Source organism: Penicillium manginii (genome assembly GCF_028828005.1).
Source record: "Penicillium manginii strain IBT 31320 chromosome Unknown utg000004l:1.0-7231830.0:1.0-7236170.0, whole genome shotgun sequence".
Classification (NCBI taxonomy): Eukaryota; Fungi; Ascomycota; class Eurotiomycetes; order Eurotiales; family Aspergillaceae; genus Penicillium; species Penicillium manginii.
Genome location: NW_026643105.1, coordinates 5,122,808 through 5,141,275, shown reverse-complemented (window position 1 = coordinate 5,141,275; position 18,468 = coordinate 5,122,808). Strand labels below are relative to the sequence as shown.

Genomic DNA, 18,468 nt, shown 5'->3' with positions numbered 1-18,468 from the left:
GCTGCATCCCCTGTATCAACTCTACCCGATATTCAAGCCGAGGCCGAACGCCTCGATGCATACACTGCATTTAACTTCTCTCTTCTTTATCTCGGATGGTGGACTCGATATCAGAATGCCCCTCGAGCAGTTGGCCAAACTACGCTCAGTCCCTCGACCCCGATTTCGTGTCTTATGGTGTTTGGATTTGATGCAAGTTGTCCATGTGACATAGAGACAGGGTGTAAAACCGCAACATCTGTCTGTTCGTCACTAAACATACTTCCCGTTTGTCTCGTGGCTTTTGATGCATCGACTGCCTAAGTGAGGAAAGACACGGCCCGTACCTTGGCCGTTCGGAGAGCACTTCTGGAGCGGACTGATCAACCCAGGGAATCGTTTACTTCATGGCCATAATTGCAGTCAGGTATCTCGATTATTAGCCAAGATTGAAGTAGCTATAATGTGAAATTCTGGATGTGTGAACAGGCGTACTACTGTACAACCCCAGTTGCACCAAATGATGCAGGCAGATCTTGTAGACGCATTCAACTACAGCAACCTGGATTATACAAATTGGAATCCCCAGCGGATAAAAGAGAATGAGTAGGATCAGATGTTCAACATAAGGTTTTCTATCCCGTTCGGCATCAACCCCTGGTCCTTGTCTGTGAACATGATCTATTCTCGTCTTACTAGTTCTTGCACATATGAGAGATGTCAAATAACCAGTCAATTAAACTCCCGTGCGCGTGTTTCGGAGACACATGGACCCTAGCTCTGCCCTGCCCTTCCCTGCCAACAAAAACCGTTGGGCAATAGCTACCCGCGTCGCCTCACCCTCGACATCTCACTCGCGGACCCTCTCTGCATGTGCGTCTACACCTCTTCGATCTCACCTACCCACTTGGTTTGCACATTTCCTTCCTGCTTGATTGTCCACCCCTCGTCCGTTCGCTTGCTCTGTCCTATCCCGTCACAAAAGAGACCCGATTGCGTTCGCTCCTCAACGGAAATTTTGTACAGGCTCGGGTGAATTGCCGCTGAGGTAGTTACTTGCTGCTCTTTTTTTTTTTGTTTGAGGTCATCTTCACTTCTGGGACATGTTATAAAGATCCCGGGGATTCAAGAGATCTTTGATTTTCATTTGAAGTTCCAGTCTCACATATTCCCACTTGGCCTCCTCGCCCTTTTCTCTTATCCACGATTCGGACGTTGTTCAGCGCCCATATATCTGGGATTAGGGTACGACGCATAGCATCTTCAACACGCATAAGTCTTAGCCAATACGTACCTGAACGGTCGCTACCTATACAGCCATCATGTCACCTGTCGGCCCTCGAGTCTCCAAGGAAGAATTTATGCTGGCGCTGGGTCTGAACCCACAGGATGCACAACATGAACAGTATTACCGAGCCATGCGAGTAAGTACATTTTCGTCGAACAAAAGACTTTTACCTTTACAAAAATGTTTCCAATCCATGTCTAAGACCTAGCAGGATGAAGCAATCATCGTTTATAATCGTATGCATCAGGATACCTCGCATCTCCTTGATAATGTGCGTGCCGACCCCACCACCCGACCTCCTTTCTTCTGGCACCATATTCGACCAGATAGACAGCGTTGGGCAACAACAGAGGTCTGGCGCAACGCAGCTCCTCTCACACGTCCGCTCTTTGATCGCGGTGGGACGAATGGCGAACATGGCCCGAATTGGGTTTCTGGTTGGTTGCTGTATAGCGTTTTTCGGTCCAGAGATGTTAGAAATAATCGGAACCGGCGAAAGGGGGAGACTAATTCTGGCGCAGGGATTGGTAAGAAATATCGTGGTCCCCGGTTGAGTAATCGAGACAGGGCTTTGAAATTGACGCTAATTATTTGGGGCTGTGAGTAGATCCAAAGAAAGTAAAGCAGGCAGAAGAAACTGCCTCGCCGAAGAAAGGGTACTACGACCCGGTGCGAAATGGGACACTCTAGATTTTAATACTCAATGTTGTCCGAATCTGTTTTGTTTATTCTTGATATTGGCCCGAGATGATCGATGGTTATGACCAGGTATAACAGAAGAATGCAATGCAAGTAATGCATGTGATGGAAAGCCAGTTCTCAGAATGCAGATCTAATAGATTCCAATTTAATCATCATCCTCGTCACGTTTATCATCTTTGTCCCTATTTTTCCCGTCTTTCTCGCCGCGATTCGACCTCAGCACCTCTGTGACCCGCTCATCTTGTTCGTCAGACCGTTCATCCCACTCCGCATCATACTCAGCAGCAATGCTCTTGATCTCTCTTCTGAGCGTCTTGCCCTCGTCAATCAGGGACTCCCAGAGCTGAAGATCGAGGTTATGCTGCTGGTATAGCTTTCGCTGACGCGTACTGACTGTGAAGTCCAGCGCAGATTTGTATGAAATCTCACGGTTGTGATACAAAAACCACAAGTAACCACCCATCAATGTTGACAAACTGACCAAGTAGGTCACAGGCTCCATGGTGTCCCATCCTAGATCCGTCTCGAAAGTCAATTTGTAGACACTATACCACCAGACCGAGAGGATTCCAAAGCCACCGATGGCAACTCTTTGGGCCCCACGATGCGCAAGCTCGTCGCATTTGGTCTTGATTTCGGCAATACTTTGGATCCGGCGTGCAAGCTTACGCATTCGCAGTCGAAGAAAGTACGTGCGCTCATTGAATGATGGCACCGTTACTCGGATCTGACCAAGGCCCGCTGGTGCCCCTTCGATGGTAACGATGAACTCGCCCGCCCGCGCAGCGTCACGAATGAAGTCCCCAACCTCCGTCGCTTGCGACCATCGAACGAACCGCTCTGGCTCACCACATAGCGGGTCCAAGCTGCTGTCTGTCTTGCGTGGGTAGCTGTAGATCTCGGCATCTTCCTCTCGGGAGCGTCGGCGTTGGACGGGGGTGTCATTGCTGTGTTCCTTTTCCACTGCAACACGCCGATTCTCGTCGGTATCAAGATCATCGATCCTCTTTCTTGGTTTAATCGCGTTATCTTCGTGTTGGAGAGCAATGAAGGATATGGCTGGTGGGCGAAGCTTTTCGAGCTTTCCCTCGATGGGAGGGACTTCGGACTGAATCAGTCGTTCGAGGTATGACAGCGGTTGCTGGGGATGAACAAGTATAGCTATTGGTTCGATTCCTGGTGGCTTTTTAGAATTTTGAATTAACACGCTGTTTATGGATGCCAACGATACCTTTATCACCATTGTGGCTGTCGACCGTTGTCAAAGGGATGATAAGCTTGAACAATCGGGATGGTGTTGTTAACAATTTCCCTACTCATGTTAGCTATTAACAAGCGGAGATTGTTGAGACTCCATCATCAACTTACCCTTTGTCATATCCTCCGACCATTTCCTCTTCTGGCCGTCCATCGGAGGCCTCTTCCCGTCCTTGTCTAGCACATGCCGTGATGCGCCGGCCTTTCTTTCACTATGCTTCTCCTCCAAGGATTCTAATAACTCCTCCGTTCGTTCATTGTCACCGATCTTTTCCACATAATTTGCCTTTTTAAAGTACCGAGCTTGTTGACACCCAGCGAGTAGAGAAACACTCAATCCAGCTTGATCCGATCGGAGTTGTGTTGAGAGGGTATCACCAGTGGGCCTCTTGGGGAGACTATGTAACCGACTGAGTAACGTTCTCTGGTAGCCCCCGTGGGGGTGAAAAAGCCCAGTTGAACTGGGCAAAGGTCGTGCTGCTATGCTTCGCCATGATAGTGAGCCTCGTGTCGCCGACAAAAGGGACACACAGCCCCGTGTTGGTGGACGCATAACAAAGCTTTATGTCACAGAGGTGAAAAGGGGGGGGGCCTTTTGTTGGTATGGTTTCTATGGATGTTGGTGTTGGTTTTTGGTTGTAGGAAGAGGGCATTCTCGGGGAAGCAGGCGGTGTTGGGGCGCAATCAGCTCATGACGCAGGTGTCAGGGGAAATTGTGGGGGTGAAGAGGAGTTGGAGCGATACCATGACCAAGCATAAGAGTGCTGGGCATTGACATGATCAAATCCAAGCTTTCCTGGGCAATTGATCCAGGCCCAACTGGAGCTGGAACTGGAACTGGAACTTGGTCATGCTGGGATTCTGACCTGACGTCAGTGTGGCGCTGCAGGGCGGTGAGGTCCCAGGTGGCGGTGAGTGGCTTTGCCTGCGCAAATTCATATGTATACCCAAAGAAGCTCTTTGCTGACATATCTTGAAACTCAGGTCTATGGATTATATCGACATGATCAGGTTATCCACGGATTGAACAGGGCTCATTAATTCTATCTTCCAATCTAAGCATCGATCTCACCAAATACCGAGCTCTGCCTTGGAAAAGCCCTCATGCATGAATCTGCAGAGTCTAGATATCTATTTAAAAAGTACATACTCCGCAGGTCACTATCCTGTTTTAAAATACCATTTCGCATAAAGCAAGGGAGATAATATAGAACCTATATCCGAACCCAATGCCTCGTCGTTGAGATAGTACCAGTGGGCTCGACTTGTTAGTATCCGTACATGCCCCACGTATGATGATCTGTGGCTTACCATGGGGCGCCTAATCTTCAGGTCGTTGCCTAAGATTAGCCACCGCAGCTATGTATTTATTTAGAGTGCTGTTAGTTTTGGCCCCTGGTTGAACTAGGCTATTGAATTTCCCAAAGCGGCATGCAAGATGCTTACCCAAAATGCTTAATAGAGTGGGGCTCTCAACCATTTGCGCCTCTCTCAGACCGCGATGGTTTCTGAATTCGGATCAGTCTCTCGCTGTGATTGGACCGAACTTCGATATAGTTTATTTCTTTGGGGGCCGCTCGTGTTTGCAAGCATGAAGTTGGCCTTATTTTTTCCTATTCCTTTTCTCGGTCTCACCACCTGGGCAGGTATAAATAGTAATCGAAATGTCTGCCGGTGGCATACAGTTTGGAATTTTAAAACATACTACTATCCACCACATTTATACTACTACGCAACCTCAATACGATTAGTAGATTCATCCTTTACTCCAGGGCTATCTTCAAGTTCAAGTTCAGACCTCGGGAGTCCAACCTCTAAGGAAGGTTCAATTTACAAGGTTTCCATATTCGAGTCTCGAAAAATGACATATTCTACAATTGGGCTTCTCGCCTTTTTGGCCTTGTCAACTTGCGGGTCCGCAGGTCCTCTCCGCAGATCTCACCCCACAGTCGTTCTTGAAGGCTCAAACAATGTCCGATTCGAAGGAACGTCGGCTAATAATGTCGAATCATTCATGAATATTCGCTTTGCTGAAGATACATCGGGTATCAACCGCTTTGCCGCCCCCAACCCTTTCAGTTACCCTTCAGGGTCGGTGGTAAATGCATCCCTCCCAGGTGCCGCATGTCCACAACAGAAGGTCCCAATACCAGGACTGGAAGTATTTGATAATGTCACACGCATATCTGAGGACTGTCTTACATTGCGCATTGATCGACCCGCACGGAAATCCAATAAAAACAAGCTCCCCGTCATGGTTTTCATCTATGGAGGTGGGGATTCCATTGGTCAAATTTACGACACGGCATATGATCCGACTTCTTTGATCAATGGAGCGGGACAGAAAGGATATCCAGTCATCTATGTTGCAATGAATTATCGTGTGGGTATCTTCGGTTTTGCAGCTACCCAGACACTTAACGAGTCCCGTTCCTTAAATGCAGGACTTCGCGATCAGCGACTAGCATTGGAGTGGGTGCAGGAGCATATTGCTTCCTTCGGGGGAGATCCCGACAACGTGACAATATTTGGAGAAAGTGACGGTGCCACTGGCGTTGGTCTCCAGATCACGGCATATGGAGGCAAAGAAAAGGCTCCTTTTCAGCGAGCGATTATGCAGTCCGGGAGTGCTGCGGCGGATCAAGGTACTGCGACCAACAAGACTATTATTCGCACTACAGAGTTCATCAAGAAAGTCAACTGTAGCTCTTCGGTCGGCATTGATGAGCTTGATTGCTTGCGGAAGATTCCTCTCAAAAAGCTACTACCCGCTGCACTCGAGTATGAATTTAGCTTCGAGGGTTCAATGAGCTTCGACATCTTTGTTCCCACCGCACCCTCCGATTTTATCCCTGATAGTCCGTCAAAACTTCTGTCCTCTGGTCGCTTTTCGCATGATATTGACGTTATAACGGGCTGGACTGAAGATGATCAGTCGTTTTTTACACCATCAACCATCAAGACTGAATCGGATGTCATCGAATATTTTTCCTCGTCAATCCCAGATCTATCTGAAGAAAACATGCAACGTGCTCTTGCTCTTTATCCATCTTCGTCGTTCTCAGAAATGCCGAGTGAGAATATCTCGGCCCAATTTTTCCGTGCAAGCCAAATGTCCCGCGACTATGAGTTCACTTGCCCAAGCATTCATTTAGTGCAAATGAATAAAAAGTACTCCAAGTCGGGCACTTCCAACTATCTCTATATCTTGAACGAGACTATGTTCGCCCCGTTATATGAAAAACAGCAGATATCATACCTCGGAGTTTCACATTTCAGTGACATTCCCTATGTTTTCAATCAGGCTAAGACAAGGTATTCATTCCTTGCAACTCCGCTTGATGTTGAGATCTCATCAAATATGAGTGGTAGCTGGGCATCATTTGCTGTCTCCGGAGATCCATCACACAGAAATGGAACGCTATCCGGCTGGTCTGATGCTTTGGCTCATTCTAGCCCTAGCGTGAGAATTATCGGAGGTCCAGATGGAGGCAAGATGGTTACTATCGATGGTAGTGGTGATAACTCTGAGGATCTCGCGAAAAGATGCGCTTTCTGGAGCTCGCCTGAGGTGCTTGCTCAGATTGGAGTATAATGATAAAAGATAGCTATAAAGCTAGACTTTTGGATCTTGAAGGAAAGTTTGAATGTCTTCCAAGGTTCTAGTTAGATTAAATCAAGTTTTGTTTTGCATTTTCGAAATGAAAATAAGAAAATTCTGATAATATTAATTATTTTGAATTTATGGCTATACCAGTATTTCACAGGCTCTATTCCACAGCAATACGGAACCTGAGCAGATCCTTCTCAATAATCTCATCAAACCGTGCCTCTAGCTCAGTAACATCCCATTTGCAGGAAAGGAACCGTCCATTCAAGACCTGTCGTCGTCTCTCGGAATTTGTGGGTGATGAAAGCCAAGTGCAAAAAGCACCGACTAGATCTGGGCTATCAACAAGGACTGCATTATCGATGACCGTCAGCAACAATACCCTAAATTACAAAAACAATGATAAATTCATATCTCACGTTTGAAGAGCCACTCCGGTGCATCCTTCGAAAAGTCACTGCGCATACCACCAGGATGTACACTCGCACAGAAAATTCCTCTGTCAGAATATTGTTCGTTTATCATTTCGATGAGCCGGGCCTGTGCTGCCTTGCTCACACAGTAGTGAGCATGTGCAAGAGGGCCCGACACTGTTGGTGCCGCCATCGAATTGATTGCAATCAAGCTCCTAGCCACAGAATTTGTCGCGACCAGTAGTGGCAGAAGGTGGTGGGCAGCATAAAAAAGACCCATAAGGTTCACATCAAACGCATTCCGGTAGTCGTCCGGAGATTCCTGCACAACGTCTGGAATTATCGGCCCCGAGTAGCCAGAGTTCACAATAACCACGTCCAGGCGCCCGTTGAACTCGGACTTAACTGTATCCACTAGAGATTTGACTTGGCTCTCGGATGTAATATCGCACTCAGAAACAATTACTTTTGCGCTTGGACTTATCGAGCGAGCCTCTTTCGCTGTTTGTTCGAGGGCTGTGCGAGTCCTAGCAGCAAGAATTAGACCTGATGCGCCCGCTCGAGCATAAGCCCGTGCCAGACCTCCTCCAGCTGCACCTCTACCTCCAATGATGCATACGACAAAGGGAGAATGCAAATTTACCACTGCTGGATCAATTGTATCATAAGGCGCGGTGTGAATAGTCGAAACAAAGTCGCGACAATGTTGTGCATTTAATTGACTCTTTGTCAATGACATTTTTTTAAATATTTAATAAATTGTCCTTATGATCGAGTTTTACTACTTTTCAGTAAAATTATATATAATCTGGAATCAGAAATTGACGACTATCTTATAGCTGGGATATTATCTGCGTGCTGATCGCGATCGGATTTAGTCGGACTTAGAACGGAGACTAAGCTGTTGTTCGGGAATAACCACGAATCACCATCAATGATAGGCCATAAAGCTACTCTTGGTCTTTAAGAAATATTTTACAATGACGAGGGTTGGAAATTGCGCAGGTTTTTATTTGAAGTAGGATTCAAACGTGTGTATTTTCTTGTCATTCATCAGCGGTTTTACGAGTATAGCAGATATTCTGATAGTAACTAAATTAAGCAAAGAAATACCATGTTGAGAAATAGGATCACACCTAGAGCTATCTACTTATGTCCGATCTTCATAACCCCCGAAAACCCCGACTCCTTTGCTTTGTATTTCCTATTGGTTGATCAATGGTGCTAGTATGAATACCGTCTGGGTTGTTAAATATTAGGTAGTCCGCTTCCCCGATACATAGATCTCTATTAGCCTCGCTTAGACTCACAAAATAACGTACTGCTGAGTTTCTTGAGAGCTTACGGGGAAAAGGGTTGGATATATTATCTAGGAATAGTCTTTTGTTCTTGTGGTTTTTCTGTGATAGAGGTGGAGTAACTTCGTGGACCCGCAGCCCACTTTTCTCTCCAGCTATCTAGCGATAATTTCGCCCTCAATTTCATCCAAGGCCGGCTGGCCCAATGGCAAGGCGCTTGACTACGAATCAAGAGATTGCAGGTTCGACCCCTGCGTCGGTCAATTTTTTGGTTATTTTTGCTCCATGCAGACGGGGGAATCATGATCATGGTGAATTTCCCCAATTTTCCGATTTTTTGGCAGCACTTATTTATTGTCTTATAATGATTTTATTGAAAAATATTATCCTGGAATCTAAATCGATCCCGTGACTGCAGAATGCACATTTATTAGTATACTGGACACGGAGAGAAAACTGTCTTGCTATCTGTCAGTCGAATTATGATGAATGTTCTAATATATGTGTTCAAGTTTATTTGACGATGTTACTACCTACCTTCAACCAAGTTGGAACCTTGGAAGTAGGTAGTGCTGACAAAAACTCCAGAATGACTCATCGAGCTTCAACTTGCCTGGAATTTCCCAAGAAGTACGACTATTTCCAAGCAATTGTTAATCTATCACGAGTAACGACAGGGCCTGGCTAGGAAGTCTTTTTTTTCAAAAGGTTTCGGTCGTTTAAATCCATACCCGGCTCATCGAGATCGAATTTCGAGATGACCTCGTCTTCCCGCTTTCATTTCCCGGTCCATGCCGTTTCCAATGACCGTGTTAAACTTACCCCTCTCGATCTCGATCTCCACCTAGACACCTTTTTTCGTCTTTCTGTATCACACCCAGAGCTATATGCACATATGCCAACCGGACCATTTGGCTCTTTGACCGAACTCAAGGCCGAGTTTCTCGAGCGACCGAGTAGCATCTTGTCATTCTCCAATCCCGAGTCCTTTGCATTTGCGGTCATTGATAAAACACGCCCCCCTTCGCCAGAGGACCCCGAAGGTGAGCTCGCTGGTACCGTATCTTTGATTCGGACGTCGCCTGTCCACCTTTGTACCGAGATTGGATTCATCGTTATTCTGCCACCATACCAGCGCAGCCATGTTGCCACGAACACCGTTGGCCTTGCATTGAAATATGCCTTTGAGACGCCGGAAAATGGTGGCTTGGGTCTTCGCCGTATTCATTGGCAGGCTAGTACGACAAACCCTGCCAGTGCTAAATTAGCAGAGAAGATGGGGTTTGAAAAGATAGGATTGACGCCTTGGCATATGCGCTTTATAGGAGGCAAGGAGAAAGGCAAGATTGGAAATGGAAAGGAGCCACCAGTTGGAACCCATTCTAATGACCTGTGGAGAGACACTCTCTCTTTCACCTTCGCCTGGGATCAATGGGGAAACGGTGGCAAGGAGAACGCCGAGCGAATTATGATGTGGTAATTATTTTTCGATTACACTGTTTGAATTCATAATTTCAAGATAAATCACGACTTGGAATACATATAGGTTCACATTAAAGCAATATCTTAGAGCTGAGAATTACAAAACCATCTGCCATCTGACTTTCTTGCCCTTGATCATGTCCAATACACCCATAGGCAAATATTGTTTATCCACCAAGTTCAATCCTCCGAAATCTCTCATCAACTCCTCTGCATAAAGACCAAGGATCCATTTTGTCTCGATCCCCAACCTTCCAAGACCGAAATTCTCACGAGCATCAGATATGGCATCGTCAACCACAGTCGTAGTACGAGGGCCGGCACAAGTAGGAACATTCATGAGTTCTTCATAGAGCAGTGAGTAGCAGTAGCTTTCTTCCTCGCGCAATTTGTTCCATTCATCAATAGACATGAATTGATCAATCTCCTCCATAGCAATGATGTTGAGATTTTCGAAGGCTCGATCGGGCTGCAATTGCTCCAAGAGAGCGCGGCGATCTTTCCGGGTAGTCTTCTCAAACCTCATCTTCGCGTTTTCGTAGCTGGAAAGTTCCTCACTCAAGTAATCATCCACCAGCTCAGTTGGGGTCTTGTTGAGCTGTTTGCGGATGAGAGAAATTGAAATGAATGGATTTCGAAGACCAAGACCTCCTAGTTTTTCAGGGAGGTAGAAAAACGCATCCGGGACATCAAGTGTGCCGAAACGAGATTCGATCTTTTGTCTAAGGAAGCCCGCGACGGTGCACTGCGTTGGCTTCTCCGCTGTTTCGAAAATTGTCTTGTGCATTTTCTCATATGTACTGAGAATTGCATCAATATGTGGCCGTCCGAAGCAATATGCTGGCTCTCCGAAAGTGTTCTTAAAGAACCGACCAATACAACTATTCCAAGTGCGAATCCAGGAAATGATGCTGTCGCACTGATCGAGTTGCGTTTTTAGTTGACGCACATGTGCATCGACTTGAGAATGATCGATTACCCATTCTCCGGATGATGCATCTAGCATGAGGAAACCGATCCTGACTGGACCTTCTGGTAGACGGGAGATGACTTCGCTTCTCATGGAGTCGCCCAGATACGCAGACCCTGATTTGTGCCTGTTGAATTCGAGTCCAGTAATCTGAGCAAAGTTTTGCATGATATCCCACGCCTTGATACATTTCTCTGACTCCCCAGAGAGCCAAATATCATCATGAAGCCGGTACAGCAGGATCCCAGTTCCCTTGTTGACGGCAAGGTCCATAAAAAAGAGGATAAGCTCCCCGATGAGTTTCTCTGAAGCATGTGCTATCGGAATACCCCTTCTACGCTTTCGTGGCCCAAGCTTCTCATGTCCATCAAAGGCCTGGTCCATGTTAAGAGGAGTCTCGAGATATTTGCGAAAAAAGTTGATCCAACGATCCGAAAATCCGGCATAAGCCAGGAAGGCGTAAACAGTGCTGTGTGGAATCGAAGTCGCATACCATTGCAAGTCTGTTTGGATGACAGCTGCTTCTCCATTCAGATGACGCTTGAGCAACGTCTCGGTCACTATTTTTCGGAGCAACTTCTGCTTGACACTTTTCGGTGCGGAACTTTCGTGCGTCTCGAGGTCGTCATCATATCCACCAAAGCGATTGCCTAAAGTGTCCTCTCCTTCTGGCATTGCTGCTAAGAAGAAATTTTCGAAATAGTCGTCTCGCCGCTTTTGTGCCGTAGATCCACTGGCTTCATACATGGCGTAGTATCTTCGGCGGATTCTGTCATTTTTTGTCATTTTATGTCCTTGGACGAAGTTGAACATTCTTTTGTCGCTGATGAGGCTAGTCAAAGTTGATTTTAAATCCCTGCACAGTCTGATACAGATATGCTCAACGAAGATCGTTTCTAGGATGTCATCGTCCATCCAGATTCGATATTTACCGTTCAATTGTTGCCGAGGTAAGACAGGTACGCCCTCTTCGCCTGTATGCCAATCCCAATTGTCTAGGTCGGCATATCGCATATTGAGAACATCAGCGATCTCACTGAGAGCAACCTTGTTGTTGACGAAATGCTTCAATGTTTCTTGCTTTTCGTCAGTGACAATTTCCTCACATTGAATGCCACGAATACATGCTGATAAGGAGTCCACAGTGAATGGATCTTCTCGCTCCCAAATAGATTCCGTGGCTCTGCTCACTCTGTCACGGAAGTTTTTCAAAAGTTGCTTTTGCTCCTCATCGGGGAAGAGGGCATCCAAAAAAGCATTGATTTCGAAAGCATCCGTCTCGTGAGATTTGAAGACCATGCTCTCAAACTGGTCACAAAGCTGCTGCAATCTCTGCTTCTGTCTTTCCTCCACAACCAAAAAACCATCAGAATCATCAGAGGCAGTTTCTTGATTCTCCTTTTCTCTAGACGGTGGGTTCATCCACTCTGTAAGAAGACGTGAATACAAATCGGCGAGTTGAAGCTTGCGACTATGAGGCTCCAGCTTATTGCGCAAGTATTTTTCGAACCCTTCGAGCTTGTGGGTGGGGATCGAAGAGTCAAAACGTGCCTGATCAACCCAGTGTTCGATGTTCAAAATGTCCGCATCACGGTTCAAAGCTGGGAGCAGTTTCCTGGTACTAACTAGGAGATGCTCGACACGCTCACGCAGAGTGGGACACTGGTCCGCGTCTGCGAGTGCCTCGAATTTTCGTTGCTCATATGCATCCCGTTGTTTCTCAAGCTCGTAGATTTTACTCCTAGTGAGTGATTGAAGCGTTCGGGATAAATAAGGGTCCATGTTGGGCGGGGTGAGAAGTCGCCTCCCTGTAAAGAGTAAATTGGTTGAGAATTACTAGTATTCCTGAATGATCAGAATTCTGGGGATTCGCCGTTGGATTTATACATGGATCAATTCGTTCTTCATCTTCTTGAAGTTTTCGGTCTTCACTATTTGGTTCGAGTCCAAGCGTCTCGCTGCCTAAAGCTGCCTGGTCAGATCGGCATTCTGCAGCCTTGCACTTCCACCAGTTTCAGCCCCTCTCCTCCCGCCTGCATCGCGACACGAGGCTGTAGCCAACCAACCAACGAACCCCGCCTTTTCTCAGAGCAGATGAGTCACATTTGAGAGAAGAAGGAAGGAAAAGGCCGATTCTTCTCGGAGATTCCATAGCATTCAATGGTAGTAAATGTATCATTTCCATGAGTTGGGTCGAGATCATCCATGTTCTATGAAAACACAGTGATGGATCTCAATATTATAATATGGCACCTCTAATATGGAACCACGCCTTGGCCTTATCGATCCCCAAAATTGTGACCAACAGCATCCTCCCAAACAAATCCACCTCACTCGGCAATGCATTCTGCAATACCAGCCCAAAATCAAGATTGTAAACAATATGGTGCTGTTTTTCCGTCCAAGCGACCGCGAAATCAAAAGCATTAGAGGCATTCCACAATTCGCCCGAGAGGTACCAAGAATGCTCCAGACCCAGTGTGCCATCGCATGACACGGGCACTTTTCCCTGAAGGACTTTATAGATTTGCACAAAGTAGTATGTAAACAGCACCGTCCGCCGCGCCGATTCTTGCAAAACCCACTCCTCCCAGAAAGTCGCGGCGTCTTCTATTGATAGTGGGAGAAGTTCGGTCGGATCGGAGGGCTTGGGCGTTGGCACTATCGCCATTAGTGCCAGGACTGATGACTCGAGGGTCGTAAAAAGGGCATCGGCTGTTGCATGGGAGCGGATATCTCCGTCGAAGAGTCGCATTATTTGGTAGAGGATTAGGGCTTGGGTGCGAGCGAGGATGTCCAGGGCTGAGGTTGGCTCGGGTGCTGAGAGGAGTTCTCTTGTGCGTGCGTCGAAGAGATTCATTATTACCGGGGCGTTTATGTCGTTCTTGCACATGTATAGAGAGCAGCAGGCGTAGGCATCTAGATTGGCACGTGTTAGTGAGTGATTTAACAAAATGCCCACGAATCAAAGCCATGTAATTGGAGATCTTATACCTTGCATGTCCTGTGGCATATGGTTCTTATATAGTTGTGGATGACACCATGGTGTTCGATTCTCTATTACCATCATCCGAGGCGCGGTTTTGAGAACGTCAATGGCGAATTGGAGATGCGACGCCACGATAACCGGAAGTGGTCTTAATGATCGTGTTCGCGGCAGAGCAACTGCAAAGTATGTGGATGATAGAGGGCCTTCCCAAATTGGAGTAGATGGCTCATCAAAGAAGTATTGATTCCATTCTAACTGATGCTCTCGTAGCTCTGGCGCAGAGCATAAAATTGACTCAGCACACAAGCCGTTATGATTTGGTGAAGGATGTATCATTGCGGAGGTGGGCCACATGATATCCACCGCATTTATTGGTATGGTTGGTGATTCATCCACGAGATCTTGGTAGGCTGCAGGTAGTCTACCGGGGTAAACGCAGGGAGAATTTCTGCTGATACAGCGCGAACAAGCCGGAAAGGCGAGGTCGCAACGCCGTTTTGCCGTCTTGCATGCCTCACAAGACTTTCGTCGAGGTGGAGCTGGCTCATGATGAGCCATGCTAGCCTATCAGAACAGCTGATTCTCGCCAGGAAGTGGAATAGAAGAAGAGCATGAATGAAGCCAGAGACCTAGAGCGGAATTCCGCACGCTAAGCAAGAAAGTGGCGATGGGCCGCCAATCGGAGAGGCTCAATTGCGGGTTGGGTGGGGCTGCTCGGCGGAGTTGCGCAGTATGAGAAGTTGAATTATTCAAGTCTGGACTCTGAATTGAACTGCAGGAAAAATATAAATTAGCTCTGAAAGTCACTACCTGGAAAAGAAATTATCCAAACAAAATATCTCTCTACGGCTATTACACCATGTCTTCCCCTATTGTCTTCGTTTGTGGTGCAACAGGCACCCAAGGCGGCGCTCTCACCACCCACCTTCTACAACATAACATCCAAGTCCACGCCATCACTCGCAACATCCAATCAGAAGCTGCTCAAAAGATCAAAAACCACGGCGTATATCTGACCGAGGGCGATTTTGACAATGAAGGAACTCTCCAAAAAGCTATGATCAACTGCACAAGCCTTTTCCTCAATTTATCTCCAAACCATCAGAACCCATCAGCCGAACTCAGCCAAGCAAAAAGCATCATATCCATCGCAAAAAAAGCCGGCATCACACAAATCATCTACACCAGTGCGATGGGCACCGTCAACCCCGAACGCCTACCGCGCTGGGACCCGACAAACCTCGCCGCCAAAGTCCTTCTCAGCAAACAATCCATCGAGAAGGAAATCCAGAACGCAGGATTCGAGCACTGGACCATTCTACGGCCGGGAAATTTCATGTCAAACTTCTTGAACCCCCCTCGTTCGAATGTATCAGGGTCTCGTCGAGACTGGGAAATTCACGACGGCTTTTACTCCCGAGACGGTCCTTCCTATGGTTGACCCTTACGATATCGGAAGATTTGCTGCGGCAGCAGTATACGATCCGACCCGGTTCCACGGGAAGGAGGTGGAGATCGCATCGCAAATGATGGTGGCAGAGGCTATCATTAAGGATATAGCCCAGGCCACTGGGCGAGAGATGGGGGTGGTCTTTTTGTCCGAGGAGGAGGTTAAGGAGAAGATGGTAACGGATCCTTTTCTGGGACCGCAGTTGCTATTACGCGATATGGCCATTTTCGTGGATTTTGAGATGGTGAAAGGATGGGGGATTGAATTGAGTACCTTTGCGAAGTTTTTGGAGCGGGAGCAGGTTCGGGTTAAGGGGACTTATCTTTGAAAAAATCTTGTGTCCCGAACTCAGCAGGATTGTTGATAGTAATTGTACTTTTCTCTCACTAATGTTAGGGCAATTATCATTCATTTCTAGACTCAGGAAGTTCGATGTGCCGGAGGTAGTACTGTAGATCTGATATCAAAACACGTAGTTATTCTATTCTATTGACAGGCTCTAGAATGCATCTATGTGTATCTATAATTACAGCCTTTTGCAGGCCGAATGAAATAAAGAAAGTCATGAGGGCGTGAGGCACAGCATCGGGCAAATCTACTGCTTGCCGAAGATCTTGACACGGTCTTCAATGGGCTTCTGGACCTTCTCGCCAGCCTGACCTTCGGGGCTACCGAAGACGAGCTGGGCAACCAGGCGCCAGTCGGTGGGCAGGTTCCACTGCTTAGCGACGGAGGCGTCAAGAAGGGGGTTGTAGTGCTGCAGGTTGGCGCCGAAACCAACGGACTCGAGAGCAGTCCAGACTGAATTAAATGGTCAGCATTTGTTTTTTCTTATATGGGGGTAAAAGCAAGATATCAACATACGGAAGTATTGGTGCATAGCGTTGGAGTGGTCAGCCCAGGGCTCGAACTTATCGGCGAAGGCAGCGAATTTCTCCTGGAAACCCTTGATGTGGGCAGGGTCCTCGTAGAAGAGGATCTAGATTGATGCATTAGACATTGTCTTTTGTTCGGTTCTAATTGGGATTTACTCACGGTACCGGCAGCGGCCTTGAAGCCCTGCAGCTTAGGCAGAGTCTGGTTCTTGAAGACCTCCTCAGGGACAGCACCGGACTGGACGAGGGGAGCGAAAGCCTCAGCAGCCAGGTCCCAGAGGCGGTCGTGCTCCTCGTGCAGCAGGACGACCAGGCGGGTGGACTGGGTGTTGAAGGAGCTGGGAACGTGGGTGATGGCGTGGTTGACGAGCTCCTCGACCTTGGAGTCAGGGACGGGGCTGTTCTTGCCGAGCTGGTAGATAGTGCGGCGGTTCTGGACCGCTTGCAGGAGGCCGTCGGTGGACATGGTGGCGGTGGTGACGGAAAAGTTCTTGGGGAGAGAGGTTGAGAATGGACGAAGGGATAGCTGTGCAATTGACGGGGGTTGGGCCGATATTAATGTGGTTTGCGGTCTTGAGGTGGATCCTAGTGTTCGGCAGATATGGTGGAGGGTGGAAGCCGGTCGAAGAATAGTACGAGTGGCCATTGTTGCAGAGGGAAGTAGTCTTTAAATAGTAGTATGATAAAGGAGGCGATTGGTAGTAAAATTGCTTAAAAAAAAGATCGGGATTGTGACAAATCGACGGGGCAGTTCCGCGGTTTTTAAGTATTGCAGGGCCGTCAAAGAAGGGAAATGGTGAAGTTGTATTTCCGTCAGCGCTAGACAATTTGCGGCAAGGCGGCATTACGGATAAATGGAGAATGTCAGCATGACAAACCAATCATTCAAGTTCAAGCAGTCTTTACTGTTGGCTATAATTGCTCCAATAATTAGTTAATTATAGAAAATTAAGTTGACTCGGAGCCCTGGAGGGTGTTGACACTTTAAGTTGGGCACAGTGCCCCAGTGCAGAGGTATATAGTACCGACTGGTTATCAATTAGTACTAGGTACTACTTAACTTGAACATGACTAATAGTACTAGTAGTACTAGTAGTATAACTTGAATTCTAAAACCTTGGAACTCCATCCACTACTAGTACTACGAGTCAGACTTTGGCTTTTATTCCAAAGAGATTCCAAGGCTACCAGCATGACTCTGAGGGTGCGGAGGAGGTAAAGGTAGAGGGGCAAGTAGTACGGGTCGGTCCGGGAAGTTGCTCCAGTAGCAATACTACCAATAGTAGTAGTGGTAGCAGCAGTTCGGTATGACCAGAATGGACTCTACTGTTTTTACTCCATAGATACCGCTAGCTTCCCCTAGAACTTTGAAAGTTCTCCAGCTTTTTTATTAATTTGTCTTTGTACTACTCTCGGGTCTGCACTGACAATGGCCGCCACTCAGCACGTGACTAGCCGAGGAGGGAGGAATACTACTAGTAGTCGATTTGCCATTAGTACGAGTTAACTGTAATATCTAGTGAATCCAACACTGTACTATACTATGCTATGCTATACTATAGTTATTAACTACTATTTGTTAGTTTCATATGGGCGATCAATTAGTAAGCCAAGAAACTGAACCCCGCGGTGGGCGGTGAGTGGCGGGGCGTTTCGAGACAATGTGCGGTTTCATTTCGGGCAGGAAGAGGCTGGGGAGATTGGGAGGAGAGCTACTACGGAGTAGGCTAGGAATTGGTTTCCCCGTTGGGTGAACCGAGAGTACTTGAGTTTTGCTTAGCTTAGCTTCGGTGGCAATTGAGAGCTGTGTGTGCTGTCACGTTCCAAATAACAGCTCTGGCAAGGTATATCCACGGATCTATTCGGATAGCCATACTTGTGAGTGAGTCACTGATTAAATCCCAGGGATCTTGGAAAAGAAAGAGAGAAAGTAGAAATGACTGTAACTCGTGGTAACCCGTGTCAACCCTGTTCTGCTGGGTAGAGAGGGCAAGGTAGAGAGGCAACGCACAAACCGAGCGGGGCTATTTCCCAAAAAAGTGGGGGCTTCTCTTCTGATTTTTTTTTCTCTCCCACTTCCCCTCCTCCCGACCTTCCTTCCTTTCTTCTCTCCCCATCCCCTCTCTATAGGAGCATTTGCACATAGGCATTTTTG

The 18,468-nt window shown here is 47.2% G+C and overlaps 9 protein-coding genes across 9 annotated transcripts; 4 read left to right on the top strand and 5 right to left on the bottom strand.

The window, feature by feature from the left end:
• Window positions 1-1,301: 1,301 nt before the first annotated feature.
• N7533_005627 (uncharacterized protein) lies at window positions 1,302-1,957 on the top strand (the record flags this gene model as incomplete). Its single annotated transcript, XM_057102277.1, has 3 exons — window positions 1,302-1,403; window positions 1,479-1,794; window positions 1,875-1,957. The coding sequence occupies 3 exons, from the start codon at window positions 1,302-1,304 to the stop codon at window positions 1,955-1,957; spliced, it is 501 nt and encodes a 166-aa protein (XP_056961907.1).
• Window positions 1,958-2,114: 157 nt separating this feature from the next.
• Window positions 2,115-3,720, bottom strand: N7533_005626 (uncharacterized protein; the record flags this gene model as incomplete). Its single annotated transcript, XM_057102276.1, has 4 exons — window positions 2,115-3,145; window positions 3,201-3,281; window positions 3,338-3,624; window positions 3,689-3,720. The coding sequence occupies 4 exons, from the start codon at window positions 3,718-3,720 to the stop codon at window positions 2,115-2,117; spliced, it is 1,431 nt and encodes a 476-aa protein (XP_056961906.1).
• A 1,367-nt stretch (window positions 3,721-5,087) lies between these two features.
• N7533_005625 (carboxylesterase) lies at window positions 5,088-6,821 on the top strand (the record flags this gene model as incomplete). The annotated part of the gene is made up of 1 exon (XM_057102275.1): window positions 5,088-6,821. One exon carries the CDS (start codon window positions 5,088-5,090, stop codon window positions 6,819-6,821), a length of 1,734 nt encoding a protein of 577 aa, XP_056961905.1.
• A 175-nt stretch (window positions 6,822-6,996) lies between these two features.
• On the bottom strand, window positions 6,997-7,988 carry N7533_005624 (SDR family NAD(P)-dependent oxidoreductase; the record flags this gene model as incomplete). The annotated part of the gene is made up of 2 exons (XM_057102274.1): window positions 6,997-7,169; window positions 7,256-7,988. 2 exons carry the CDS (start codon window positions 7,986-7,988, stop codon window positions 6,997-6,999), a joined length of 906 nt encoding a protein of 301 aa, XP_056961904.1.
• Window positions 7,989-9,304: 1,316 nt separating this feature from the next.
• On the top strand, window positions 9,305-10,027 carry N7533_005623 (GNAT family N-acetyltransferase; the record flags this gene model as incomplete). The annotated part of the gene is made up of 1 exon (XM_057102273.1): window positions 9,305-10,027. The coding sequence occupies one exon, from the start codon at window positions 9,305-9,307 to the stop codon at window positions 10,025-10,027; it is 723 nt and encodes a 240-aa protein (XP_056961903.1).
• A 99-nt stretch (window positions 10,028-10,126) lies between these two features.
• On the bottom strand, window positions 10,127-12,781 carry N7533_005622 (reverse transcriptase; the record flags this gene model as incomplete). The annotated part of the gene is made up of 1 exon (XM_057102272.1): window positions 10,127-12,781. The coding sequence occupies one exon, from the start codon at window positions 12,779-12,781 to the stop codon at window positions 10,127-10,129; it is 2,655 nt and encodes an 884-aa protein (XP_056961902.1).
• A 457-nt stretch (window positions 12,782-13,238) lies between these two features.
• N7533_005621 (uncharacterized protein) lies at window positions 13,239-14,324 on the bottom strand (the record flags this gene model as incomplete). Its single annotated transcript, XM_057102271.1, has 2 exons — window positions 13,239-13,918; window positions 13,994-14,324. 2 exons carry the CDS (start codon window positions 14,322-14,324, stop codon window positions 13,239-13,241), a joined length of 1,011 nt encoding a protein of 336 aa, XP_056961901.1.
• Window positions 14,325-14,847: 523 nt separating this feature from the next.
• On the top strand, window positions 14,848-15,429 carry N7533_005620 (uncharacterized protein; the record flags this gene model as incomplete). The annotated part of the gene is made up of 1 exon (XM_057102270.1): window positions 14,848-15,429. The coding sequence occupies one exon, from the start codon at window positions 14,848-14,850 to the stop codon at window positions 15,427-15,429; it is 582 nt and encodes a 193-aa protein (XP_056961900.1).
• A 604-nt stretch (window positions 15,430-16,033) lies between these two features.
• Window positions 16,034-16,779, bottom strand: N7533_005619 (nitroreductase family protein; the record flags this gene model as incomplete). The annotated part of the gene is made up of 3 exons (XM_057102269.1): window positions 16,034-16,239; window positions 16,303-16,417; window positions 16,474-16,779. 3 exons carry the CDS (start codon window positions 16,777-16,779, stop codon window positions 16,034-16,036), a joined length of 627 nt encoding a protein of 208 aa, XP_056961899.1.
• Window positions 16,780-18,468: the final 1,689 nt, after the last annotated feature.